This window comes from Ornithodoros turicata, chromosome 7 (genome assembly GCF_037126465.1).
Source record: "Ornithodoros turicata isolate Travis chromosome 7, ASM3712646v1, whole genome shotgun sequence".
Classification (NCBI taxonomy): domain Eukaryota; kingdom Metazoa; phylum Arthropoda; class Arachnida; order Ixodida; family Argasidae; genus Ornithodoros; species Ornithodoros turicata.
The window spans coordinates 38,839,347-38,866,463 of NC_088207.1; the positions used below are offsets into that span (position 1 = coordinate 38,839,347).

Consider the following 27,117-nt stretch of genomic DNA (forward strand, 5'->3'; position numbering starts at 1 on the left):
TGCAGTATCCTACATGCCACAGATATATTTGCGCTATGTTTCGTCATATGAACCTATCCTCTTTCATGCTTAGTCATCTATACCGTGCATGTTATCCTGCTGCCCTTATTTATAAACCGCCACCGGCTATTTATTAACGGTGCAATGTAATTTCCGTTGTCGAAATTCTGTCTGTCTGGTATTGCACAGCGCCGGGGATGCACACGTCATTTCTCAGATTATCCTTGTTGGGAGGAGGAGTATCTTGAGTGATATACTCTCACCCACTACAAGTAAATGGCGGGATTGCCTATTCGGAAGACTGATACGGGGAAGTGGAAGACTGATAAGGGGAACTCCAGGTGTTAACAGTGGGACTCTCGTACAGCCCTGGCATTCAAGGCAAGAGCCTGCGAGTACGGTAGTAGCGGCGTACTAAGCTTGGTGTCGTCGCAAGTTGTAGGTGCTGTTCTCTCGACCTGGATGACGCTGGTGGGCCGGACTGTAAATCCGGGTGGATACGGAAGGAATCTCACAGCCTCAGACTGCACGTGCAGCCGTCGTGCACCGGCATCCACATGGTATACACTTATCTATTTCCGCGACACGCAGTAATCTACCACGTACGTGATGCGTTCGAAATGCGAGTCGGGTGGTACACTGCGCATGCGCACAAGCTATAAAATTAGCACCACATATACAGTATGTGGCGGTATGGTCCAAAGGCGCCCTAGAAATGTGAGTGCTACAGTACTGAGGATGTATGACTTTATCTTGCACCGATAATTACTAGGAACAATCTGGGGTTAGCGAGTCAGGAAGGCTAAGTTCGTTCGGTGTAGACATAACTTGATGCGTCGTGAAAGATAATCGGAACGCGTCTATTGGACAGCGGGCGGCACAGTGCGCAAAGCTGTTCAATAGACGGGTTCCGATTACTTGTCTCGACGCATCAAGTATCTCGACAATCAGGAGAGCATAGCCTCCCAGGTAATTCAGGTGTATCCTCGTAGCATAACCCTGGCCCGATCGCACGAACGTCGAGGAACGTCCTCAGTCAGGATTTCAGTAACTTTGCCGGTGCTTTACAAAAGAGCAGCGTTGAGGACAATAGCGCAGACTTGAAGGGCTATGCCGAAGCTAGTGAAGACACCACTAAGGAATTTCTCAGCGTTGGTGCGAGCGGTACCATGCACTGACCTACACCCATCAGTCTCCTTGGACATGTGACTGGTGGTACGTCAGCGCAAGATTCTGACCGGATTGCTGGAGCCTTGCGCAAGCAAATAAAAGCAAATTGCAGTACATGTGTTTTCCTTACCTGCCACACAGTTCATGTGTGGAAGCAGTGCACACCTGCTAGAAAAGTAATTAAAACAGCCACTAACCGGCTCCGCAGCACATGAGCAAACTCATCCTCAAATAAGTGCCTTGCCGTAACAACAATTTTTTTTACCATACCACTGCAAAAGCAATCAGACATGTTTCTTTCTCGTTTTCTTCTTCTGCTTTGGACTGTTCTTTGATATTGGCTGCATCCTTTCGAAAAGATGTCGAGTCCGCGTTATCAACGTTTAACTACGATTTTCTTTTAGCTCACGTAATCGAAACACACACACAAAAAAAAAATGGCGGCTAAAAGATAACTAACAAATTTAGAAGAACACGTGTGCTAACTGAGTTGACTGTCTGTCTCCATGAGAGACGCCGGCTAAATTTAATTAATTTTAATGCGATAACACAACTGACATAAAACCAACAATCATGTAGCACAAGGGTAAGCAGTCCTTGTCTCTGTCCCTGTCTCTTGCTGCTTCTAGCTCAAATCATGTAGCAAACTGGATCAGTGAACAGTCCGCTTGTGTGGATATAACGCCTGTACTTCGACGGACCAGCGCCGCATGGTGTCAAGTTGTACGGTGATCCAGTGATCGATATTTCAGCATCAGTTAACGAAACAGTGTTAAGTGCGAACCAAAATACAAACGGTTCCATCTATACGCGGAATCAATACACAGCGATTACGGAACTATTCTAAAGTCCCAGAAGTTTAGGTATAGTGGAAATCCTTTGATTGACTCGAGGACGGCGAGGAAGTCGTTCGTTCTAGTTTGCGCATTTTCAATAACCTCGCGGCTCGCGCCAAATCTTCGCATTTCCATTAGATGATGGTTGGAACTCGCTGGACGTTTCGTAATGCCGGCTGAAATATAGCCGCGATTGCGTAATCGTTTAAGCGTCGGCACGCTCTCTCTCTCCACCCTCCGGCAGATTATACGTATTGCGGAGTTTCCCGGAAAAATGATGACCTGTGAGGTAATATAACGTGGCTGCGGTTTCTGTGCAACCCAGTGTTTCGACACGTGTATGTGCGGCATATGCTAAGTCCTGCGGTACTTTGTTTTTCTTACTCGTTTTATGGAAAACTTTGTAAGAGTTTGGCTTTTAACGAAGAGAAACGGTTATGCCGGCTCTCTCGCATTAATTTTTTTCTGGGTGTCAGATTCTTGGCAGTTACAGGCTGCTGGGGCTCGAAAATGAAGGAATGCTTCTCGAACGTTCTTTCTGAATTAATAATTTTGTGACTTTATGTCGCGGGAGAAACTACGACAATGAGCGACGCCACAGTGACCGGTCTGCGGTTTAATTTTGTCCAGCTGAGGGTTCTTTAACGCGAGCCTGAGAGACTGTGCTTGAGAGACGACGAAATGTGCTAGGGGTCAGGATAAGCGTGTTAACCATAGTTAGGGGCACTCTGTGTTGTCGGTAAGGTAGAAGAACTTCACAAGAGCTTCCTTGCTGAGCTGACGTGGAACGATTGCAATCACCACGGGCTGTGTAGGGCAACTTTCCTTCGATGTGTACCCAAGGCACAAAAGCATGGGCTATATACTGCGGTTCGGAATAGGTCCGTAATCTCGGTTTTGAAGGTTCCACGCCAGAAGACGTGAAGGTGTCAGGCAAAGACAACCTTCATGTCGAAGGGTCAGAAGGAAACTGATTTATTCTGGCCGGCCGTGTCTCGGCGCGCGCCTGGTGCGCCACAGACGTATATCAGCAGAGGCTGTTTCTATTGCACCTAGTAGATGAACTAGAACGGTGGAGACATCTCCCTGCAATGGATCCCCTCCCACGTCGCCATCAGTTGTAACTTAAAAGCGGACCAGCAAGCATCTGCACCACAGCACTGGCCCCAGTTTGCCAACCCTGGGAGACAGCGACAGAAAATTTGTTATCAATGAGATAGTTCTTACACAGCACCCTGGGATCCGGGACATCCTGCAAAATCATCGACTTGTTCTCCCGTTGAAAGGACTTTCCCGCAGTACAAACCCTGCTCTTCAGGTTGCAAACAAGAAGCGCTTTCACTAAATCACAATTATGCGGGATTGGCTCTCTGGACAACGCAAACTGCATACATTGTCAGCAAATCGAAACTAGTAAATTTCGGGGTCAGGAGACTAAAATAGGGAGCAAGTACAATTTTGGGGGATTACATGCTGTAATTGCTCCCCCACCACCCCGTCACCATCCAATGTATGTGTGTGTGTGTGCTCCCCCACGCAGCCAAGTGAAGTGTCATAAATTCCTTGGAGTTGTCTTAGACGCCAATCTTTTGTGGTAACTCTAATATCAGGTACCAGGAAGAGAAAGTTCAACGCTGAACCAACGTCCTTTCCGACTTCGCTGGCGCTGCAAGGCGGTTTGATCAGGAACCGCTCCTATCCATTCATGGAGCATTGGCTCGCGGAGCCATGCTTTACAGCCTACCAGTTTTACACGGCATCTCAAGAACTTCTGAACAGGGACTTCGGTGTATGTTGGCCAGAAGCTTGAGGATCTGCCTCGGAGTACCCCGCGCCGCTGAAACGCGCATGGTAGTGCCAGGGGCCCGAAAGCTGCCACTAAGAGGCCTTACGTCGCAGGGAAAGTATTCGCCATTATCTAAGCCTCGTTCGCTGAACACCACCGTCACCCGTTGGTCTCGAAGCTCAAAAGGCGGAGGCAGAGCAACATTTCTCGCTGCATCTCTGCTGTAAAGCCGTTGCTACCGGTCTTTGCTGGCAGATCCATTGTCCCCAGGACCCCTCCGCAGGCATTTTCGATACCTTCAATCTCCGCTACCACTGCTGGGCTCAAGAACAAGAAGGATCGCGTTGCCGCACCTGCGTTGAAACAACTTGCGCTAGACATGATGCAGTGCTGATACCCTATGCACACTGCATTATTCACAGATGGGTCCATATCAACTTTCAATGCTCCACTGCTGCCTTTACTATTCCGGGTACGTCATCGTGACAAGCCTACTGTTTTTCGCACCGCACATACTCCACGTCTGCAGCATTGCATGTCATTTTGTCCTCCCTCAAGCACATTCCATCCGCCAATATCAGCAGCTGGGTGATATACTGTGACTCCAAGGCAGCTCTTCAGTGTATAGCGAACATGGGTATACGTTCGAAGGGAGTTGCCTCAGGACAGGAGCCGCCGATATTTCGAACAGAGACTGTTCTTCTTCTGGGCACCGTCCTCGTCATTGGCGTGATATTTAAAGGGCTAGGTGTGACGTGTTAAAGGTTCATGCGAATTGTGGGTCAACAGCCCGGAGGGAAGAAAGGGTCCGTACGGGCTTCTACGGCCGAGTGAATGGCCGCTTTGTGGATCGCTGGCGCCAGTGGGTGTGGAAATACTGCAGGAACTAAGCCGCCTTGAGATGAGCAGGCACACTGTCTGCTTCCAGTGGATTCCTGCACACTGCGGCATCCGCGGAAATGAAGAGGCTGACGGGGCTGCGGCAGCTGCGTACCATTCCCGATCAAGCATGCGTATTATCCTCCACAAAGGTGACAGGCGAACCTTTCTCAATGATGTGGTGAAGCCCCTCGCACATGAGCAATGGTCTCGTGACGTTCCATCAAGCACTCTGATGCGAGAAGTACGTGGATCCTGACCTCTGCTTCACCATGCCTTCCCGTGTGCCTCGCTATTTTTTTGCATCACTGATGCATAGGCTGCGTTTTGGGGTTGCGTTCACCCCCCATTTCAAGCATCTGATCGGCCGCTCCGACTCCATGCTCTGCTCCTCGCGCTTTGCTGTTTTGGCAGATATCAAGCATGTGGTACACGACTGCCATCTTTACAACTCCCAAAGAGCAGCACTTCAGTGTCGCCTGCAATCGATCGCTGCCGCACCATTGACATTGGCAACCATCATCGGCCCTTGGTCTAACATGATCGAACATCGTCGTGCTCTGGAGTACTTCCTGATTTTTCTCCGTAACGCATCTCTCTATCCTATGATGTGCCTGCTTACCCGTGTGCTGTGAGTTTTTGTGTGTTGTGTTTTTGACTAGCGTTTTGTTGATGTTCTCGCCGCCCCTAATGTTGACTCACCGACTATGCTAACTGTCGACCACTCACTTAGCGTCGTTCATCGTCTCATCATCAGGTCACATCTCATTCCGTCCATTGTGCCTTGGGGCAGTGGGCCGCAACTCATGTGGCAAATTTCCCTATTCATCATGGTTAATTTATCTGTTGTTGTTGTTGCTGCTCCCGACGTAATCGTTATATTCTTAGAGTAACCTAGCGTAACGTAGTAGATGAGGATGACAAGCACAAGCTTCACAACGCCCAGTTGCATACTTCAGTGTGTGCGGGTTCGAAACCCACTGCTGGTGCTTTTTCTTCAACTGCCATCATTCAATATTCTTAGCGTGTACCACGCGTTGTACGTGAATTCCCGTTACATTTGCAAGGGTGCAGACCTTTTCTGAATCGTGCAGATCGCTCCTACCCTTTCCAAAAGATGCGCCTCACTCATCTTACCATGCCGCGATATAATCGCTTCCGTAACCGCTCACCATTCAACCCCCCCTTCCCCAAAAAGAACCCATCTCCGCAGCCAGGAAGAAAAGTGTTCCCTGTTGTTCTTCCCGGTAATCACACAACTCCTCTCATTTTCCGGACCACATAACAACCGTAACACCTCGACACGTGCCAATATCAGCCCACGAGAAGACGGCTGAGCCCGCGAGCAACCAAGCGTGTCCGTCGACGCTCTGATCCGTCAGAGAGCGACCGGCGCCGAAAGGGACATCACCAGTCAACTGGCCCCTTTCGAAGAGGCATCCCTTCCGCTAACCACCAACACTACGACCACGAACCTTCTCGGATCGATAACTCGTGCGAGACGAATTTTCTTCTCTGGACGCAATGAGCCCTGACCATTGTACATTGCGAACAGTTGGCGCCACTCTGCTGGGCCGCGATACCGGCATCGAGCGCATTTGCGCTGTTTTTCTCTGTTGATTTTGGCTCAGCGCCACCGTGCATGAGGTGCGTGTGTGTGTGTGCCGATGTGTTACGGTGCTGCACAGTAGATGCTGGAGCGTTTATACATGGAAGTGAGCGCTTACGGCTGAACGTGAACCACCAACCCTAAAAGGATACCGCGGAATCTTTTCGGTTCTTATCTGATCTATGAATGAATGAATGAATTAGTTTATTATGCCCAAGAACGGCCGCAAGAGCCCTGGTGTTGGTGCACTATCAAATTACAGTAATGTACATATATACAGCAACACACGTTAATGGTATAAAGGAAATGGCAGGAAGGCAAGGATCCAAGGCACTAGGAGGTTCAAATAGCATCCATACAGATGATAAACATATGGGGGACATAATAACAAAATGATAGGGAACAGGCTCCAAAAGTACAATGTTTCAGACAATATTTGAATGAGTACAACGAAGAAGAGAAAACAAGGTAACTAGACAACAAAAATGACGACAGCAGGAACAGAGGATAGAGGACGACAGAGGATGCTCTCTGATGGTGATTTGTAGAGTGCTGCGTACATGTTGCAGCGCATCTTTTCACACAGAGCGGAATTATCTCTTATATAAGTGATGATATCCATTATTGGACTATAGGTTTGATTTGATTAAAGGAATCCTGTTCCTTTTGTATTGCCGTCCATGTCAGGGCCTCTTTTATTTTCGCGAATAGACATTTTTGCAATTTAATGCTCCTTTATGGAGATTGTGGACCGGTTTCTTCAGCTGACTTGTAGTACCACTAAAACGTACTTAGCAAAACATACCACCAGGGGTTTCGTAGTTAATGACGATGTGGTGACAGCGTAAAGAACAAACAAGTGAAATACGATTATGAAATGGTTGAAGTACGCCATAGATTGCTGCTATACGGTACACTGTTTTGTACTGCCACCGTGCGTCAAGCCATTTTTGACAACTTCGATGTCTCAGAAATATTTCATCACGGCACCGAACGCCCGATGCCTGACTTGAGGGTGCTAGGTTAAGCGTTTTCCAGGAATTGTTCGATCTCTGCATCAATGTCGTGCAGCTGCTCCCTCTTATGCGACGTACTCACATTGGGTATGTATACAGCGGCTCACTCGTGTCAGCGTTAGCTACGAATATGTTGCTTTCCGCTGCTACAGCTGGCACCAGTAGCGAGCACTCGACATGTCTTTCACACTGACTCCAACCTAGCCCAACAATTCAATTACTGCATGCCTGACTCAATGATTGCGTCTTCCTGACTGTCCGCTGCCTGCATACCACTGTCAAAGCGGGAAAATCTCCACCTTTCTAATGGACTGCTGTCTAGAACGCCTATATAGCGGCCTTCGCTGTTATGAGATACCCTCACTCCCATAACGCATCCCTCGTATTTGAGGCTTCCCTGTAACGACACCTCGGCTAGCGGGCGAAATTAGGATCCGATCATATCAACCTTAGTCGCACATGTCCCAACCTAATGGATACAGGGCTAGCTCCCGGATAATAGCTTCTGTGGACGATGGGCATTCCCTGAAGGGAAAAGTGAACCGGAATATATTGTTTCGTGTCTTGCGATGTGATTCAGTCTGGCACCTATGGCTTCCCTATGCACACACACACACACACATATACGCGCACACACGCACACGCACACATACATACACGCTTGTACCACCAGGGGCCGTGCGAGAGGCCGCTGTACGCACACACATACACACACACTGGATGATGATGAGGTAGGGGATTCACCGCCGCTGAGGCGGTACACTGCCGTATTGCACATTGGGAACCTTCCCTTTGCGATGACAACTGCATTATTATAATTTACGAGCTTCCGAGCGATTTCTTCTGTATTTTCTTTTATAGTGACATCAAAACAAACGCGGAAATATCTGATGCGAGCCCATTGGGCTCCAAATAGTGTGGTACTATCAAGAAAGCATGTATCTTACTTGCCTTGATGATTGCAGTGCACGACAAATGATCGAATAATATTTCCTTCTTGGCGCATTTTTGTTTCTTATGACAGATGCTTTCGAAGTTTACGCTAATATAATTTAATTTTTTTGTCATGCGGGAATGTTGACAAAGACAATGAAAATTTAGTGAGTCACATAATGTTTCGCATGAGCCTACACTCTTAAAAATGAACTTCACCGCATAGCACGCTCCTAGCCAACCATCATCTCGAATGATATCGTTATCTACCCTGATTTGTTGAAAATGGGAAGCGTACGCCTTTTCTGTGACAATTATGAACAGCATAAGTGTCACAAAAAAGGCGTACGCCTCCCGTTTTCAACAAAGCAGGGCAGATAACGATATCAATTCGAGATGATGGTTAGCTAAGAGCGTGCTATGCGGTGAAGTTCAGTTTTAAGAGTGTAGGCTTCGACTGTCGTTCGCACATGGCGTGCGGCGCGCCCTGTTTCAGTGTCCAGCCGCCAACCACCATTGATGCACCAGTTCGCAATGATGTTTCTCTATTGTGGTAATGTCCCTGTGAAACCTTGGAGTATGTTCATCACAGTGTGCACTAACATTCGACGTACAGGTTGGGACAAAAGTTTACGGAACACGCGAGCGGCGTACTTTTTCTTCGGTGCGACACCCTACACTCTTAAAAATGAACTTCACCGCATAGCATGCTCCTAGCCGACCATAATCTCTAATGATATCGTTATCTGCCCTGATTTGTTGAAAACGGAGGGCGTACGCATTTTTTGTGACAATTATGAACAGCATAAGTGTCACAAAAAAGGCGTACGTCCCGATTTTCAACAAATCTTGTCTTGGACTTGGATATCAGCGATCACTGCCCTGTATATTGTCACCGTAGTGATGGTATTGGCCGTGTTCGTAATGGTCAGCTTACAAGGGTCGTCCCGCGAACTGACTATGGAAAGCTGCATTCCCTCTTGTCGTCTTTTGACTGGAACCAAGTATATAACGAGGATGTGAACCGCGAATGTGATGGGTTCCTCACCGTACTTCGAACTTGTATCAGTTCCTCAACTACTTTTGATTGTAGCCGGCGGTATGCGAGTCCTATCTGTCCATGGATGAACTCTCACCTTTTGCTTATTTTGTCTCAGAAAGCATTCTGGTATAGGAAGTTCAAGCGTCATCCAGACAATGTCACGTTTAGAGACAAGTTTAAGCATTTACGTAATCGGGCTGCAAAGTTGACCCGCAATCTGAAGCAAAAATACTATTCTGAGAGGCTGTTGAATTGTCATGGTGACTCACGGAAAGTGTGGTCTGTAATCAATGCAATCACAAAATCCCGTGAACAGAAAAAGATCCTGCCTAACGTAGGAGAGTCAACAAAAAAAATTGTGTGAAACATTCAATAGATACTTTGTTTCGATAGGCCAAGAACTCGCCTCTGGCGCGTCGATCCATGTTCTTGATTCTCCAACGTCTTTCATTAGGGAATCCGTTCCGAATTCCTTTTTTATAATGCCTTTCACTGTTCCGGACATTATCGCAACGATACGCGGCATGAAAAAGAACGTTGCTATTGGTCATGACAATATTTCTATACGTGCCCTCAAGACGTGTGCTGATGTTTTGGCTGCTCCACTGTGCCATATTTTTAATCATGCATGTGGCACAGGACTGTATCCGGACACTCTAAAAATTGCGCGGGTTGTACCTATTTACAAGTCAGGCGACAAGAATTTGGTCGAAAATTACAGGCCTATTTCAGTTCTTAGTACTATCAATACTCTTTTTGAAAAACTACTGTGTAAACAGATTTCCTCATTTTTGAAAAAATATAATGTACTGAGTTGCTCTCAACATGGATTTCGAACTGGAATGTCCACCGCTACAGCTGTACATGCCGTCACCGATGGAATCAATCAGGCTTTAAATGAATCTCATGTTGCTGTTGGCCTGTTTGCCGATTTGCGCAAAGCTTTTGATACTGTCAATCATCACATTTTGCTACAAAAGCTCTATTGTTATGGTTTTCGTGGAGATATCTGGAATCTGCTGAAGAATTACTTGTCGTCTCGTAGAATGTTTACTCGGATCGATGGGGAATCGTCTGTGTCTTTGCCTGTATGTACGGGTATACCCCAAGGTTCTGTCTTGGGTCCTGTCCTGTTTGACACATTGTGACACTCTTTGTTTTTAGTGCCTTGAGACTTCGCTTTTGGTGACAAGCTCGGTGATGATGTTCTCATTTATTCTTTCAAAGCGTTTCAAAACGTCGAGGTTAGTGTAGTTTCCCTTTCTTTTATTAATAACGCGCCCTGGAGTAGCCAGTCCCGAGTGGCTCGAGACTACCATCTCCTTTTTTTTCTTTTAAAATCAATCAATCAATCAATCTGTCTTGGGTCCTGTGTTATTTTCGATTTATGTGAACGATCTTCCATCGGTTTCCGACAGGCTTTCGACTTTCATGTATGCGGACGACACGTGTTTCCTCTTCAGCTCTCCAGATATTTCCGAAATTGCGCCGACCGTGTCCCATGAGGCAAACAAGATTGCTCATTGGTTTGCTATTAACCGTCTGACGTTGAATCTGTCTAAGACAAAGTTTCTTGTCTTCTGCAAGCCTTCTGCCAAATATGTCAAAATGAGCATCTCAATTCATAACAATGTTATAGAACAAGTACATGTTATTAATTACCTAGGCGTGACCTTACATTCTCATCGCACGTGGAAACCACACATTGATAAAGTTGCTAAGAATATTTCCAAGTCCTGTCACATTTTATTCCTTGCCCGTCAATATTTTCCACTACATGTTTTACGTCAATTGTACCTCTCATTTGTGCAGTGTCATCTAATTTATTGTGCCATTTCTTGGGGTACTGCATTCCCAACATATCTGGATCGTCTGTTCAGGCTTCAGAAGAGAGCTATAAGATTAATTACTTGTTCTGGCAGTAGAACTTCCTGTATTGAGTTTTTTAATTCTCTGAATATTCTCCCACTGCCTGATCTTATTCGAGAGCGTCGTGCCTTACTTGTAGAGTCAATTGTAAAGAATAACGTTCCTTTTAATAACAACATATTTAAAAAATGTCCAAGAGGTAACCGAAGCGTCATGTCGAATGACTTTATGTTATATCGGCCAAAAAATATGTATGGTACCAGATTGACAGTGTGTTTTGGGCCACGACTCTGGAACTCTATGCCTCTTGAGGTTAAAAACAGCCAGTCATTCCGCAACATGCTACGACGATACCTTATGGACACTTCAGCCTATTTGAACCCAGGAATGTAACTGTTTGTTGCATTATTTATCTCACCTGTTTTTCTGTTCCATTTACCCCGCGGGGCATGAGCCTGTACTAGCGAAAGCTATTGGACACGCCCCACGGTTTTTCTTGTTCTTTGTTTCCTAGTGATGACAATAAACAATAAAAAAAAAAGTAAGGTATACCAGCCACGTAGTATCATGAACTTCAAAAGAATCAAGAGATTTGAGTTATCGTGTTCTCCGAACCGGTATTTTGAATCCGATGTGTGCTAGAACACGATGTTCTCTGTTTCTCCCATGCGAAGTGGATTTCACCCAACAGCCTTTATCGCTTCCGAACATGGACGCGAACCCTGCGTTCCAGCATCACCATCTTGCTGTCCTCACCTCACCAGGCATAACAATGAGAAAATTTCACCTCTTCCTTCTCTTGGTCCGTTTCATCAAGTCCATCGAAAAACAAATAATTCACCATTTTTCTCCCCATTTCCTCCTCGATTTCCCACGCCCCACGGAAAGCGAAAAAAAAAAAAAAAGGGAGACATTTCCCGCATCACTGGGGACCCCAGGTCCATTCGTAACCTTGCCGCATATCACTGTCCCAGAAACCTAGCGTCCCTTATGATGATTCATCCGTCCGGGCCTGTTCGATTGTACGGCGGCGGCGCCGCGGGCGGCTCGCCCTAGGGTCGGCTCCCGGTGCCCGCCCCCCCCCTAACGCGCGCTCGCAGCGCCGCGACGGAGTGCCGGCGAACCTCTCGGGAGCGCATCCTTCTCCATCCCGGAATTCCTCCGACCGGGCCCCGGAAGCGGCCGTGTCCCTGTCGAGTCCGTCATCGGCGGCGTGTATGCCATTCTTGCGAAATGTTGACCGTCGGACATTGCACTAAAGTTGCCGTGAGACCCCAGCCTGGACGCAGAAGCAACATTTTGCGGGGAGAGCGCTGAGGAGGAACGAGTTTTCTGTGCCGAAGAAGAGTTTGAGAGAATCTTCAGGTTGCTCCTTGTCTCGTGTTGCCGGAGCGAAGCTCGACTTTGCGGAGTTTTGAGTGAGTGAGAGACGCGATATTCATTCTATCTTGTTTAACTTGTGAGCTCGTTTGTTGTCCGTTCGAGAGAGAGAGAGAGAGAAAAATACATGATGACGATGATATGGGGACGACTTCCGTTCGAGATGCTTGAGCGTGTTCGTAATATTCGAGCTCGCTGAAAAATGTGGCTAAAATAGGAAGGTTCCGACGCCTCGGCGGCTCCGTAAAGTTTGGTAGGACACACACGTGATAATTGCGTCAACGCTACCAGACTATATCTATGACAGATGAAAGGATAACTAATGCAAGATTTTTCTTACTCTTACAGGTTCCCTATTTTATTTTCCGGTGCAGTACTAAAACCACTATTTGATCGTGGAAAGCAGAAATACAGTTAAAGCTACGTCTGCTTTATGGTATCCATCGACTTTCTTCGTAGCCACAGATATGTACAGATCACGGAGATACGTGGCTGCTCGAAATTATTTTCGATTAGAGCACCTCGTAACGGCGTACGGATGCTCTAATTGAGAGTGGCATGTTTGCGCTGTCCATGCCCCACACCGCCGTAAAGTGTTATGTCTTTCGTCAACATTTACCATTCTCACTACATTTTAAGTCCTGTGTACTAATATGGACCGCCGGGATATCAGCTTAGGTTTTCTATGTGATCTGCGAATACATGCTTGGCTCTCCTACGCCATTTCAGGAAAGGCATCTGGGTGACCACTGCTGTGCTGGATAGTACCGACAAGCCTTGGGAAGTTTTTTACACGACGTGGTTGACAGTAGTCGCACACAAGAGTCTGTGATGGTGTGAGGATCAGTGGGCCGCTCTTGAGCAATGAGGGGCATGGTGGTCAGACACCACCTCTGGATAGTTGTGGCACCATTCGTGTTCTTGGGCATATGGACATCGCATGGACAGGCCGTTACTCCTTCCAACCGACCCGTCATCAAAATAGGTGAGTCCTACGAGTCCTGTTCACTACAGGGACACGACCCGAAAAGTTCTTAGCTCTGTGTCGGACATTACAGTTTTCTGAATGATTAGCCTAGTCAACCAATCGATTCACTTATTGACCTTGTGTTTTAACAGTTTGATCATCACTATGTTCGATGATGTCCTAAAGGCGTGAGCGTTATTTTCTAAACTTGTCACCATCGAATAAAAATAACAATTTAATCACAATAACCGGATACAAACAACATTGCTAAGGAGCCGTGTGCACTTGCAACGTCACTGGAAAAGCACATGATGTTAGCGAAACCCTGGGGATTTCGTGTTGTTTTTCGGTCATCACCCGTCAGGAATAGTTTAATGCTCTTCAGCATGTACAATAAATACGTATAGCAGACAGAAGAAACATATCGGGCTTTTAACACTTTTAAGCGATAGATTAGAGCAGAATATAAAACGAATAACATGTAGATGTTGGACCCTGCACGGTGAAGATTAGTTAATCTAGCTCTCGTAATCTCGGAAAATACACATGAACATGAAACCTTATAGGAGCTCAGAACCCAGACAGAGAAAAAACAGAGTAGCATATTATCGAATAGGTGATGATGAGTACATAAAGATTTAACAATATTTCGGGCTCCTTTTGCTGCAATTCAATTATTAATAAACTTATGCGCGGAATAAACTTGTGATGGCAAATTAAGACACACACACGAAAATCCGACGCTCATGCCCGTTCCCAAGGGTTACAAGCAGACGATACAAATTCACTCTTCCGCCTGCCGCTTTGCCACGCTACGAATTTCTCATTTGCAGTGCTTCAAACTGGTTACTGACATGATGCATATTGCATTTATCTCAAACAGAAAAATTTATGCACAACACGAATCGATCTTACGAAACGCGAACTTTAAGGGAGAATGGGAGGGGGGATATGTTTAATCGAATGAAAAAAAAGAAAAAAAAAAGAAAAATGGAAATGCCAGCGAGGCGAATGCCTGCCGGCTTGTTATTACAAAAAAGAAAGCAATTAAAAAACAAAAAAAAAACAAAGAAAAATAAAGGAAAAAAGAAAGAAAGAGAAACAGTTAGTGCAGCACTGGCACGACATGGCACAAGGAAGCCCAGTCAGAGGGCAGGCACAAGGCCCGAGTCTTTCGGGAAGCGGAGCAGGGCTGTCGGCCCACTGGGTAGGCCGAGGGACGGGACCAAGGAGGGTGGCCATGGACATTGTGTTGCACCCAAGCTGCAGTAGACGGCGACGGAGGGCTTGCCGTTGGGGAAGGTGCCGCTGGCAGTGCAGAAGATAATGACGAATGTTGGCCATTTCGCCACAGCTGGAACACAAGGGGGAGCTGGATTGGCCCCTTTTGTGAACAAGAAATGGGGTGCAGACAACGTTGAGACGGAGGCGGTGCAGCAGTGATTCCTCCTGTAGACTGCAGCGACACGCAATGCGAATGGCCCACGAAATACCCACGAATAAGTACTGCCGTCGGGTCCGCCATTCTTCTGGATGAACTTTTTCGTCGGCTAATGCAGTATAAAGCTTATTTCTGTTATGTACATCATCATCATCATCACAGCTTATACAAAGCCATGTAAAATTTCACCATGCTTTTTTCGTAATGTTTCAAGACGCCTGCCTCAATACAGAGCTAAGTATTTCGCTAGGCCAACGAAAAGTATTAAAAACGTCATAATGTCTTATCTTGATGGACACAAAGGATTAATAAACGATGAAACTGGCTTAAGTTTGTCGACGGTAGCATACCTTAAGCTTGAGGGAACGTTCCCTCAAGCTCAAGGTATGCTACCGTCGTCGAACCTTCACCACCTCGCTTTCCTGTTCACCCTTATTTCATTAAGTTTGTGAATAAACCGCTGCTAGACTGGAGCTTCAACTGAAGGGCAATTACACTAAATTGCATACCGTGGTGATGCGACGGTTGCCTGTAAAGCGGGTTCTACCGCACTAGGCACGCTTCTGAGGAAAAGCTTGCTTTACGTTCACTACCACATCCTTAAAGCAGAACTTCACCGCATAACGCGCTCTTATCAAGCCATTATCTACACTAACGGGAGTGTGTCGACATGGAATCTACGTAACTGTCGGCATTAGCATTTCATCCAGTAGACCACACGTGGTGTATAGCGCGACGAATTCCCATAGATGTCATTGGCGTGACACAAGATCCGTACTCTTGTAAAAGTTATCACTGAGGCTGGTGGGGTGTAACGGTAGCATCGCTGCCCGGAAATCAGGAGGGTCCAGCTCAGCACCTTTCTCATGAGTTGTTTGAAGCTGAAGCGGAAGCCGGTGAGATGCTAGGAGGACGTACCATGATCCCTGAAAAGTTGCAAACAGTCAATTATCTAGTAAACATACTGATTATTAAGCGGTATGTTGGAGAAACACGTAGAAGGCTTGGACAGGTTGGAGCAATAATATGTTTCGAAGAAACACTGAACACGCAAACAAAACCGGTTCATACCTGGTCATTTTAGAACTAACACACACACACACACAAATAGAGACACGATGATGAGATGGGGCTGATGCCGGCCAGCAGGCTGGGCGCTGCCCCAGTGCCACTTGTACGTGATGAGAGATGATGATGGTTATGATAAGGGGGTCCGGTAATCAAAGCAGGGTGGAGAGGCCTGTTGATGACAAGAAGTCCCCAAGGTGACGCAGACCTTGGCGTGTATGAGCTGGACTGGACCATGGGCCCAGCACCTTGCCTATGGTAAATGGGCGATGATCGATCGCATGCAGTTCGTGCTGCAAGATCGCACGCTCCCACTGGTAGTCCGGTAGTCCATAAGTAGGTGGTGCAGGTCTGCACGCACACTGCATGCTGCACAAAGGTCCGAGGGCGCGCGGCCAAGACGCTGCCTCATAACTGGTGTAAATGCAACATTCAGCCGCATGCGGTGAAGCAGGGATGCGTAGTGTCGCGGAAGGCGATGAGGAAGCGACAGTGAAAGAAAAGGATCCACTGCGTGGAGCAGAGAGTAGGGTGTAATGTCATGCAGCCACTGTGATCTTGTCTTGTCTGCAGAGAGAGCACGGACGAGGGCCTGACGATCACCTTTGGCCAAGATGATAGAGTGGGCTGAAGCTATATGATGACCCCGCAGGGCCGCCCGGTCGGCCTCTTCATTGTCGGGTACGCCGGCATGACCCACTGTAATACTATGCAGTGGCCCAGGTTCAGCAGCTCCTTGTAAGTTTCAAGCCCGTCAGCAACAATGGACGTGAGAGGACCTCGAATGCCCATTGTTGCGAGGCATTGGATAGCAGCTTTCGAGTCTGTGTAGAAGACCCATGGCCGAGCTGAACACTGCAGGATCTTGCGCATGGCAAAGAGCAAAGCATGTAGCTCAGCACATGTTGACGACGTCAGATGCGAGAGACGGAAGATACCAGTTATGTCTTCGGACGTAATAATATAGGCGCATGCAGAGCTGGATTTAGAAGTAAGACGCCTCTATAGGTTATAAGTTTCCAGATCCTGGAGATTCTTGACATGTTCGGCTGCTTTGTGAACGTGGATATTTTTTTTTCCGAGTGCCCTCTACGTTTCTGCTCTACTCCTAAAGCTTATTTGCATCCTAGAAGTCTATTCAAACAGAGAGAAAACCTCCCACTTCGAGTGTAGCTCGTTCACTTGAAATATTTCCCTCTTTCGACGACCCTCGTTCGTTTCTTAGACGCGTCGCCAGTTTCGCCGACTTTACATCATAAATGTGGCACTCGATACACGAGGAAGCTCGTCGCCGCTCATGAATACATATGCTGCCTGCTGTCGAAGCTTCTTCTGCTCGATTACCGCCTCGAAATTGACCGATCACCACGAACATCGTCCCATATGAGTGTAAAATTCTACACGTCGTATGGACTACATCTCGTGGAAGTGTTTTCTCGCACTACAAGCGGGAGCAGTAATGTGTACCTCACAGTGTTTGTGTTTGTTTATTGCTCCATTACGGGTCCATGCCTGTCCAGTGTGATATTTTTGCGCATACGCGTTACGTCACTATAAGGTGGAAGCGTTTTGTGCACCCATGATGCGCGGAATGTGGCATTGGGCTACATAAATGGTGTTTCGCAAATTGTAAATGCGACAGCGGAGGATGGACATGACACCAGTACTCGGACGACAACGTGTCTAGCAGAATTGCATCATCAAGAGTACGGCAACGCAGATAACGCAGTTAGTCTAGCGCAGTATATCACAGCGACATCCTTCTTAATGTGACTGCGCGTTACAAAAGGCATCTACTAAAACAGGAATTTAGATTTGTTGGTAAAATTGCATCTCGTAACTACCGGGGGCCACCGGAACACGGGCAGAATATATGCTTACAATGTGCAATTTTACCAACAAGCCCATATTACATCTTGTAAGTACCAGAATCCACCGGTATACTCAAACAAGGCGTGAGCTGCGCATTTGGACACTCATTTCGCCTGGGTAACGATGTTAACCTTTAACTCCTCTTTTCGTGTATTTAATTTTTGATGATCTCTACGCGAAGCCTTAAGGTTGAGTAACATGTCTAGCGGCATAAAATTACTAATTTAACACCAGTGCTGCAGATGTGCTTTCTGTTCTATGTCCCGCTCAGGCATTCCTTTCCACATATACGTTGCATTGCTCACGTAATCATTTATGTAGTGTAGCCCGTTATGTCGATTATGATCTTCTGCTAGGAAAAAGCGTAGGACAAAACGAGTCTATAGACTGCAAAATAATCTTTTGTCTTGTTGTTGGCGTCATCATCACCCCATGTGGAATGTCAACCAAGCAGGACTATAAGTGCGCGTGTGGTCGAAATTTGCACAGTGTGCACACTGTGCACACAATGTGCACAGAGGTATTTGGGGGGGGGGGGCATATATTTATTAGACCAAAGAAAAAAAAAGGGGGGGAAAGGTCAGCCGAACGGGACGTCGGCTTGCTATTCCGCAAGGAAAAAAGAAAACTAAATGAAAGAATGAAATAAATAAAAAAGAAGAGAAAATAATTAGGAAATAAAGGACAAATAAAGGAAATAAGGAGGTATTGGATGTTAGTAAGGAAACAACGTTTTTCGCTGCTGTCTCTAAAATGATGCACAATCGCATAAAATCTGTAAGTTATAAGACAAATTATAGTTTCCCTGAATTTTGACTGGTAACTTCAAGTAATGGCCATGCTGTAAATATCTAACGGTAGGAATTCGCACTTTTGCGGTTATATCCAACATGGAGTACTTTTGATTGATAGATAACCTATGAGGGGCAAAGTGAAAAGGGGCCCACCCCCACCCCCACCCAAAGGGAAAAAAATAGAAAAGAAAAACCCGCCCGAAAGAAAAAACTGGTGTTTAAGATCAAAGTATCTTTTAAGTGTAGAATTATGCATGCCCATGCACATTAACACTTTTTTGCGAATTTTTTGCGAATCTTTGGACACGTTTTTTGAGCAGTGCTCAAACAAATTCTTGAACGTTAGTGTAACCACTTTGCCCCACCTTCCCCTACTTCTAATTATTTCGTGTGGAGGTTTTTAATGTGTGGCGACTTTAAACGCACACGACCTGAAGTAACTCAAAAGTGTAACTAAACTACCTAGAACTGTATCTCATTTAAATTTTCTGAGTAACATCAACAGGGTTGGTTTAGGGCGTTACGTCGAAGTGCTGCCGAGTTATACGCTCCGCAATTTAAAAATTATTTCCAGACCCATAAAACACAGAAGAGAGCAGGAGCAGAAACACATTGCAGTGTTTGCAGCGGGAATACTTACTCGTGTAGCAGCTAACTGGCGTTTTATCGTTTAGCAACAAACCAGGAAAAGAGGATAGCTCTCCGGATTGGTTTGTGGCAAAGTGTTGTGTTCACCGAGCGTAAAATCCGCGGAGTTCAGTAGTCACATAACGATTTCTCCCCACCCCCCATCTATCCGAGAGCACTTGTAGCTATCGCAACAGTCAAAGTTTGTTTATAGTGCTTCCCTCTCATCGCATTAGCTAATTAGACGAGCGAACTAATTTCCCGAAATACTTGCTAGCGGAAAACCTCTGCGGCCATCTGCTTGTTTGAGGCTGTAATGCGGAAGTTGAATGGAGGCTGCGTTTGACCCTTCCTGTAGAGTCATCTGTGAGGCCTCCGTGTCGTTCGTGTGTGTGTGGATCGATCTGAGAGTCTCCTGAACAAGATCGGTGACACATATGCACCGGACAGTCTACACTGTAAACTTTTTCACACCTTTAAAGGTGTGCGCTATGAACATTCAACCTGGTTGCGTAACATTGCATCTCCAGGATGATATTTTACAAAATTTGGAACGCATTACTAAAGATCAAGTGTCAATGCAAATCTTGCTTTCATTATGTCTTGGATATCGTAGGTACGAGCTAATGCATATATGCATCGCTATCGATAATCGAGCACGCGCAAGTGTCTACAATACTGTTGAACAATGTTGAGATGTTGCAAGACTGAATTTTTGGAGGACAGACAACACTCGAGTAAAGAAAATTTGTGCGAAACCGTGCTCCATTATGATGTTACCAAAATTACACCTAAAAAGGCGTGCGCCATGCACGTTGTTACACCTTTAAAGGTGTGAAAAGATTTAGAGTGTAGGACTCCTCGCTGTGAAGCTCATGATTATGTCTTCACCAAATTAACGCCAGTAGTGGGCAGAGTATTGCCCTTGGCGAAGACACGTACACCGCGATTGTACAGTCAAAATAATTCGTGACAAAAAACCCCAAAAGACTAGGGAACGTAGAAAGAACTTAGAAAGCACCTAGAGCGTATAGAAGTTATAACTCGAGGATGCAGAATGAACGCACGCAGACAAGGCTTCTTTGAGACCTTGCTTGTGTTTGTTGTTTCTGCATTCAATCGGGGCTTTGTTTGCTCGCATATTCTCTCACTCTTTCAATATCAAAATGAAGGTGTTGTTGTTGACTGCGAAAGAACTGATACGTCCTGCCACCTCCTGTAGCTCAGCAGAAAAATAAATAAGGGAGCTGCAGGTATTTCCCGCGAACATGAGAAATTGAGTTGCACGGGTACCCATTGAACAAGGATAACATTCACCTCGCATTTATGTTTATTTCATATTTATGTTATGATCGTTGTCAGTCAAGAACTGCGTACTAACATTTCCATATCGCTTGAACTCGTTATGTGCTGCTTTGTTTGCGTGATATCGGTATGGGCAGGGATATGATGAAGCGCCCTCAAGGAATATACTGGAGAAGAATCGCGCTGTGTAAGTTGTTGATGGGTGCTACGAAGAAAGCCTATGAAACATCCGTCTCGCAACTTCTTTTCGCTCAGTAGTGAACAATGCTGACGACTGCGCGATGAGTAGAGGATTTGGATATTGATGGCACCGTTGAAATACAGTAGTATAGGGAGCTGCATAACGGAGAGCCACGGCAGTGTAGCGGTGGAAGCATTCCATGGGGATGTAAACAACAATTGTCAAAAGTGCGGTTCGAGAAGTTCTGCAAAATTTGTGAATGGCAGTTGACATCCAGGTTTCCCAATCAATACCTATAGTGTGGGAAATCACGTTTGCGAGCGACTCAGCGGTGGCGGTTCGTCGTAAGGTACTTTTGCGGCGATTTAGCTGCTGTAGGACTATACTGCGACGTTCTGGCACGCGGGATGCGACTTCATCCAGTGCATGGCGCTACCCTTGCTGGGCCAGTGGTCCTGCCAGTCTTCCTCCTACCTGTCACCTCTGCCAGCGGTCAGACACGGGCCCAACGTGACCCTAGTTTTATGTGTTGGCTTTCTGCGCGTCGACAGTAGTGACACATTGGACACGGAAGGTGCATCGTAGGTCGGGAAGCACTAATTACGTTGGAAAAACATTTTGTTAATCCATGACATCCACGTCATTTTTGTTGGGGTACCTGAGGAAATACCACCAAAAACGACCCGTACAGCTGTGACCAGCATAGCATGGTGCTCTTTGTTGCATGGCAGTGCAAATGAAGTTGCGTGAGCGCCACGGTGAAACGGGGCCATACAGCCGATGGGAGCAGTTTGGTGCCCACTATAAATGCACCTCACAGTTTATGCACCTCAGCGCTCAAGAATCAGTGCCATGTGAAATGCAACATTCCGGAAAGCAGTCTTACGTCCACATATATATTGATATATGTTTATTCATCACGCAACTATCACGCTGTTGACGGCCGTCGGCCCCGAGCAGGGAAGTGATACGCTTTAGGATCAGAAGCGCAAGTATACATGCAGGGCGTGTTGGTTTATTTGAAACATGTCGAAGCAACGCGAAAGAGATGAGGAGGGACGTGACGAAGGAGCAACGTGCGTTCTCGTCTTGTGCCCCGGAGAGACATCAGTGTTTAACGGTGTTAACAGCACCTGCGGTGGCCGCGCTGTAAGTCTAGGAAGCGCACATACAGAAGGACTAAGCCGAAGATCCACGGCCTGCTTCCTGCAGAGTCATGGAGCTTCCGCTTATATATGTATATATTTCTTTCTATGTATTCTGATAGGCATATAACCTTCACTTTTCAATATTCAACAAGCCATCGCTGGTACCCGCATGTGTTTTCACAACATATATCAACGTACTTAAGTTCTCGGATCGGCGTGCAGGCACTTCCTGTGTCCATTTTGCGCGAAATAGGCAGAGCTTCAGACATAAAACTCCATCTCCAGCATGCCACCTCTCAGTGTCTATCATACTGGAAGTCTGTAGAGCTCTCTACGAAGCCTTGAGGAGCTCAGTTCTGCGATGCAGGTTATTTAAGGGGCTCAGCCTGTGGGCTTAGCTGTCAAATGCTACGGAACACTTTGGCTGGCGGGAACGAGGCATTACTAATACATGCACAGGTAGACATACTCGTCGGTATCTCAACATCTCTACAAACATGATCGTGCATCACAATTTATGAGGATGCGAATGTTGTCCATGAATTATATGACGTGCATGCGGTGTGCATAATGGAGGTCACGTCGGCAAGTTTTCTAGACGAAGATCTTACAGATCTTCATTAGTATCTCGTATTTCGTTATTAAGTGGATAAAGCAATGATTTTGGGATTCTTTGCATAATAAAGTTTTATGAATAGTAAGAAAGGGAATGAAAGAAACAAAGTCAAAAGCAAGATAAGTCGGTTCTTCAAAATCAGAGAATCGCAAAGTAGGTATTAGCTATTTGTTACTAGCACAAGGTTTAGTCATCATTTTCTCACTTCCGATATGCAGTTGGCCAAAGAGGCCCGTAAAAGAGGATGTAAAGAGGCACCAGCCAAACAAGTTAAACTCCTCTTTTTTTTTTTCATTGATCTCAGTTGTCTCGCGACGTAAACCCTCAATTATTATTATTTTTCTTCATTACCAATTACGTCAAAAGACAAACAAATACGCGTACTGACGATGACGTCAAACAAGAAATAAAAAATAAATCGAAGTGCGTAATATGGGACGGATTAAAGCATAAGAAATGCTTATGATAGGCCTTGACTCATCCTGACTAAACAAGTATTCATATAGATAAGGCGATCAAATCATTCACTTTTCGTGCTATAGGCTTGCTTTGGGCTCGCCATGCGAAGTAAAGGTTTTTACTCAGGTGTTTCTGCAATGGTACAAAAAAAGAAAAAGGAAAAACAGGGATATGGTTATTAGGAGAAGGAAAAGAAAAAGAGGAAAGGCCAGCCCGATGCCGGCTTGCTTTTCAAAAAAAGAAAGTAGAGGAAACGTAAGCCAGGCTGTTGCCGGCTTGCTACTCGAAAAAGAAAAAAGAGCAACAACAAACTTCTTATGATTAGAGCAAACAGTCAGAGCAAAAAAAAAAAAAAAAAGGGGGGGGGGGCATTTCACAACTTCCAATGGCGACATCGACCACCATCTGCAATCCTAGCTTAACCTAGCTCTGGTATTGTGACGCTGCAGATGTCGTCATTACCGTTATGAGCATTTAATTATTCTTAGTTTAGTACACGGTACTTTAATTTATCCAAGATCTGCACATAAATGCAGCGTCCTGTTTTCTCAAAACGCTATTTATTCTTCTCATTCCGAAACGTAGCCATCAAATTCTGCAGCTTTATCGCAGACTCCTGAGCTGTCACGAGCAGTTTTCTCTCTCTTGTCGCGTTGCTCGCTTTTCGCGTATGAAACTTTTGCACTCGTTATTTCAACTTGTTCTGGAAGAAACAGGTAGATTACCTAGAAAAAGAGGACGCAACAGTTGATCTCTGTCATCCATCACTTTGTTAATGCCAAGTAGGGAGTGGATGAGAAGTGTCTTGCAATACACAAAGCACTAGTACATGCATGGGACACTTTTGTATAGCCTAGCTGTGCTGCGTGGAATTTCACAGGTGGAAGAACTGAGACTTCGGCGTCTTCTTGTATGCTGTGTCTCTCTCGGCGTCCCGTTGTCTGCGGAAACGCGGATGATGACAGTGCTATAGAAGCCTTACCGCAAGGTGAGACTATTCGACACCACTTGCACAGCTGATCACCGGCGCCTTGTACAAACGGCGAAAGTTTGACGGTGGAAGCAAAGCAAAGCGTACAACACATGATGGAAGTGAAGGACAAGGTTCCTCCGTTGACGGTAAACTTAACAGCGCCCACGAAGCCTACGTGGTCGCTTCCATTACCGTCGCTGTGTCTTTTTGTCTTGGATCTTAAGGGGACTATCGCATCAGTCCAGGTCGATTCCGAGACTATAGAGCCGTTTTACTCCGCGTTCATCACTGATAATAACGCTGAAAATCCGACGGGAATTGGTGGCTTTGTTCCTGTGCAGTTTGATGTAACAGATGGCAAGAGCAGACGACGCATATTGAGAGTATTCTGGGATTCTCTTCCTGGAAACGTCACCCGGACAAGGCCAATCAATGAGCGCCCTTTGGCGTGGACGAGACCAATCAGGGAGTGGCTTGGTAGCCTTGGCGATCGACCGACAGGTGGGCGTGCGAGCCGGAATGCTAGGGGACGGCGTCTGCTCTGTGGTCGGCTTGCGGAATGTTGCTTCTGGTTAGCGTCCGACGTGTTCGTACAGCCAGGACCGTAACACTGTGTTCCACCCTATTCCGTGTGCCACGCGACATGGTCACGTCAGAACTCACACTGGTAAGCGAAAGTCGACGCATTTACCGAGGACTTTTCACTTAGTATATTGCAATTCGAACGCCAAGCAGACGACCTCGGAGACAATCGCCTACGCTGCGCTCCCATTCGTGTGCATGGCATACGTCATCACTGTGTTAGCTGCAGAAGGAGTTCGAATCATTAAACCTTGTTTGTTTAATGTGTAAGCTGTTTTCGGAAGAGAAACTTGGCCCAGTTGACTGGTGAGACGGAGACACACATTCCCGTATCGGTCTCATACATACGTTCCCAGATGCAATAGTCCCTTTAAGGTCAGAGGAAACCATCTGCTACTATCAGCTCTCAAACAGCTGCCAGGGGACATGATCGTAGCAGGTATGCCGACCACACTTCTGTCATCAGTGATCGGTTCACCAATGCGGAATTTCCTGTCACCGGCTGTGCTGTCTGAAGTTTTCCCTGGGTTTTCCAAAGACTCTCCAGACGAATGTCGGCACAGTTCCCCTTGAAGTCGGCTTAGAACGCACACTAACCTTCCTTGTCCCCCACTCATTCCTGCTGTCCTCTCTCCATCTGTACACGTCTGTACGCCGCTTATAGCCACAGTTGCTTCGCGGCGCTTACACGGAATTAAAAAAAAATGCGGAATGCTCATCGGCTGCGTTCGACATCCCATCGGACTCAGTGTCACGTGGATACAGTCTCTCACGTCGTACTCGTACATCATCAACACCGGGGGACCTCTATCCCATCTTTTCGTGTTTCGTGGTAATCCGTGGACACTGGTACTCGTACAAGCATTCAAAGGCTGCTCAACAATGCTTAGCAAGCATGGAGATTCCTGTGTCGCTGGTAGATGTCCCAACAGCTATCGTCCACCAGGTTCAGCGTCTGTGCGACGAAGGCCGCCGTAAATCCCTGCAATGCGTTCCTGGTCACTATAGTTTAATCGCGAAGGGAGCCGACACGGTAGCAGCAGCTACGCACCAGTGCCGGCCCGCCGCTTCCATTGTGCTCTTCAGGGGTGACAAAAGGTTACTCTTGTCTGTCTTGGCTCTGCAGCCATAGTGTCAGGACAATACGGACAGGTCTCTCATGTTTTCGGTGCATCCAAATTTGTCATTTTTCGGTGCATACTTTAATGGGTTAGGGTACCGTACCCCAGCGACACATCATGCTATCGTCATAATTTACTTGTTGTTATCATTTCGCACTGAAAGCGTTAATGCCTGCACAACCACTCACTTACTTTCAGTGTAAAATTCCAAGTGAGCCATTCATCACTGAGTTGCACGAATATGACTATTATCGTTCGCGTCTACTATAGACAATGAACCGGTCACGGGGTTGCGCTCTCTGCGCTGGGGATTTAGGGCGCGGCGAATATAGTCTCGCTTAGCGCGTGCATATGACACTTGTTCTGTGATAAGAAGGTGGTCGATAAATGGCGCAATGACTTAATCGCACAGAACCTCGCATTGACCACATCGTCGCCCCCTCCTGTGTCGTAATTATGAGAAAACTTGTAGGAGGGAATGCGAAGCGAGACTGGGTGCGTGTCCCCTTCGTTGAATGATTCCCCTTGGCCAATCGTCAGTAAGCCGTGTCAGTGTCGCTAATGGTTAGCGCATTTGACCGGCAATTAAGACGTGCGTGGGTTCGATTCCTGCCGCTGTCTAAGATTTTCGACGTATGTCAATTCTTCAGTCGTCTGTGTGTTACCCCTGTCCCTTCGGATTTATGAAGTCGTCTATTGGCACAGGACGCACGAACCCAAACCCTGTAGAATCATATTGTCGTCATATCGTCAGGCTCAGTAATCTAACGTGGTAGTCGATGAGGCAAAGAACACTCTTAAAACAGCATTTCACCGCATAGCACGCTCTTGTACCCAACCGCCATCCCGAGTCACATCGTTCTGCCCCCTGATTGGTTGAAATTTTGTGACACTTATGCAGTTATGCGCCTTCCACAAATCAGGAGTGATAACGGTATAATTCTGTGCAATGGTTGGCCTTCACCGTGCAATATGGTGAAGTTCCCTTTTAAGAGTGAAACACAGAAGGACGAACACAATACTTAAAGGAGCACTAAAGTGCAAGAATTTCTCCTTGCAGCGTAATTTAAAGATGCCGTTACCTATACAGTAATAGAAACGGAACGGATTCATTCGTTGTGTCGTTCGTGATTCGTCCCTCTTCTCTCCTTCTCAAGAAGGGAGGCAATGCGGAGCGGTCTGTCATTGGTCTCCTCAGACGATCACCCGCGCTGATTGGGCAAATTTATTTCAGGAGACCAATGGGAGGCCGCTGTGCATTCAGAAGGAAAGCGTAAATTGCGGTCTCGTTGGCGCATAAATCACGAACGACGTAACGAACGAATCCCGTTCCTTTTGTATTACTGTAAAGGTAACGGCATCTGTTACTCCGCAAGGATGTTTTTTTTTATTCTGTGTTAGCTTCGTGAAGCAACTGTGGCTATGAGCGGCGTACAGATGTGA

At 46.5% G+C, this 27,117-nt stretch overlaps 1 protein-coding gene across 2 annotated transcripts in view; it reads left to right on the forward strand.

The window, feature by feature from the left end:
* The first annotated feature begins 372 nt into the window (after nucleotides 1–372).
* Nucleotides 373–27,117, forward strand: part of LOC135401064 (glutamate receptor ionotropic, kainate 2-like) — a 259,479-nt gene continuing 232,734 nt past the window's right edge. Inside the window, exons 1-2 of one of the 2 annotated variants that reach the window (XM_064633200.1) lie at nucleotides 373–560; nucleotides 13,250–13,505. In XM_064633200.1, the coding sequence (XP_064489270.1) occupies nucleotides 13,385–13,505 (121 nt within the window). In that variant the 5' untranslated portion in view covers nucleotides 373–560; nucleotides 13,250–13,384. Of the gene's footprint in view, nucleotides 561–12,325; nucleotides 12,559–13,249; nucleotides 13,506–27,117 lie in introns of those variants that run through there. The other variant, XM_064633201.1, reaches the window with a different exon arrangement.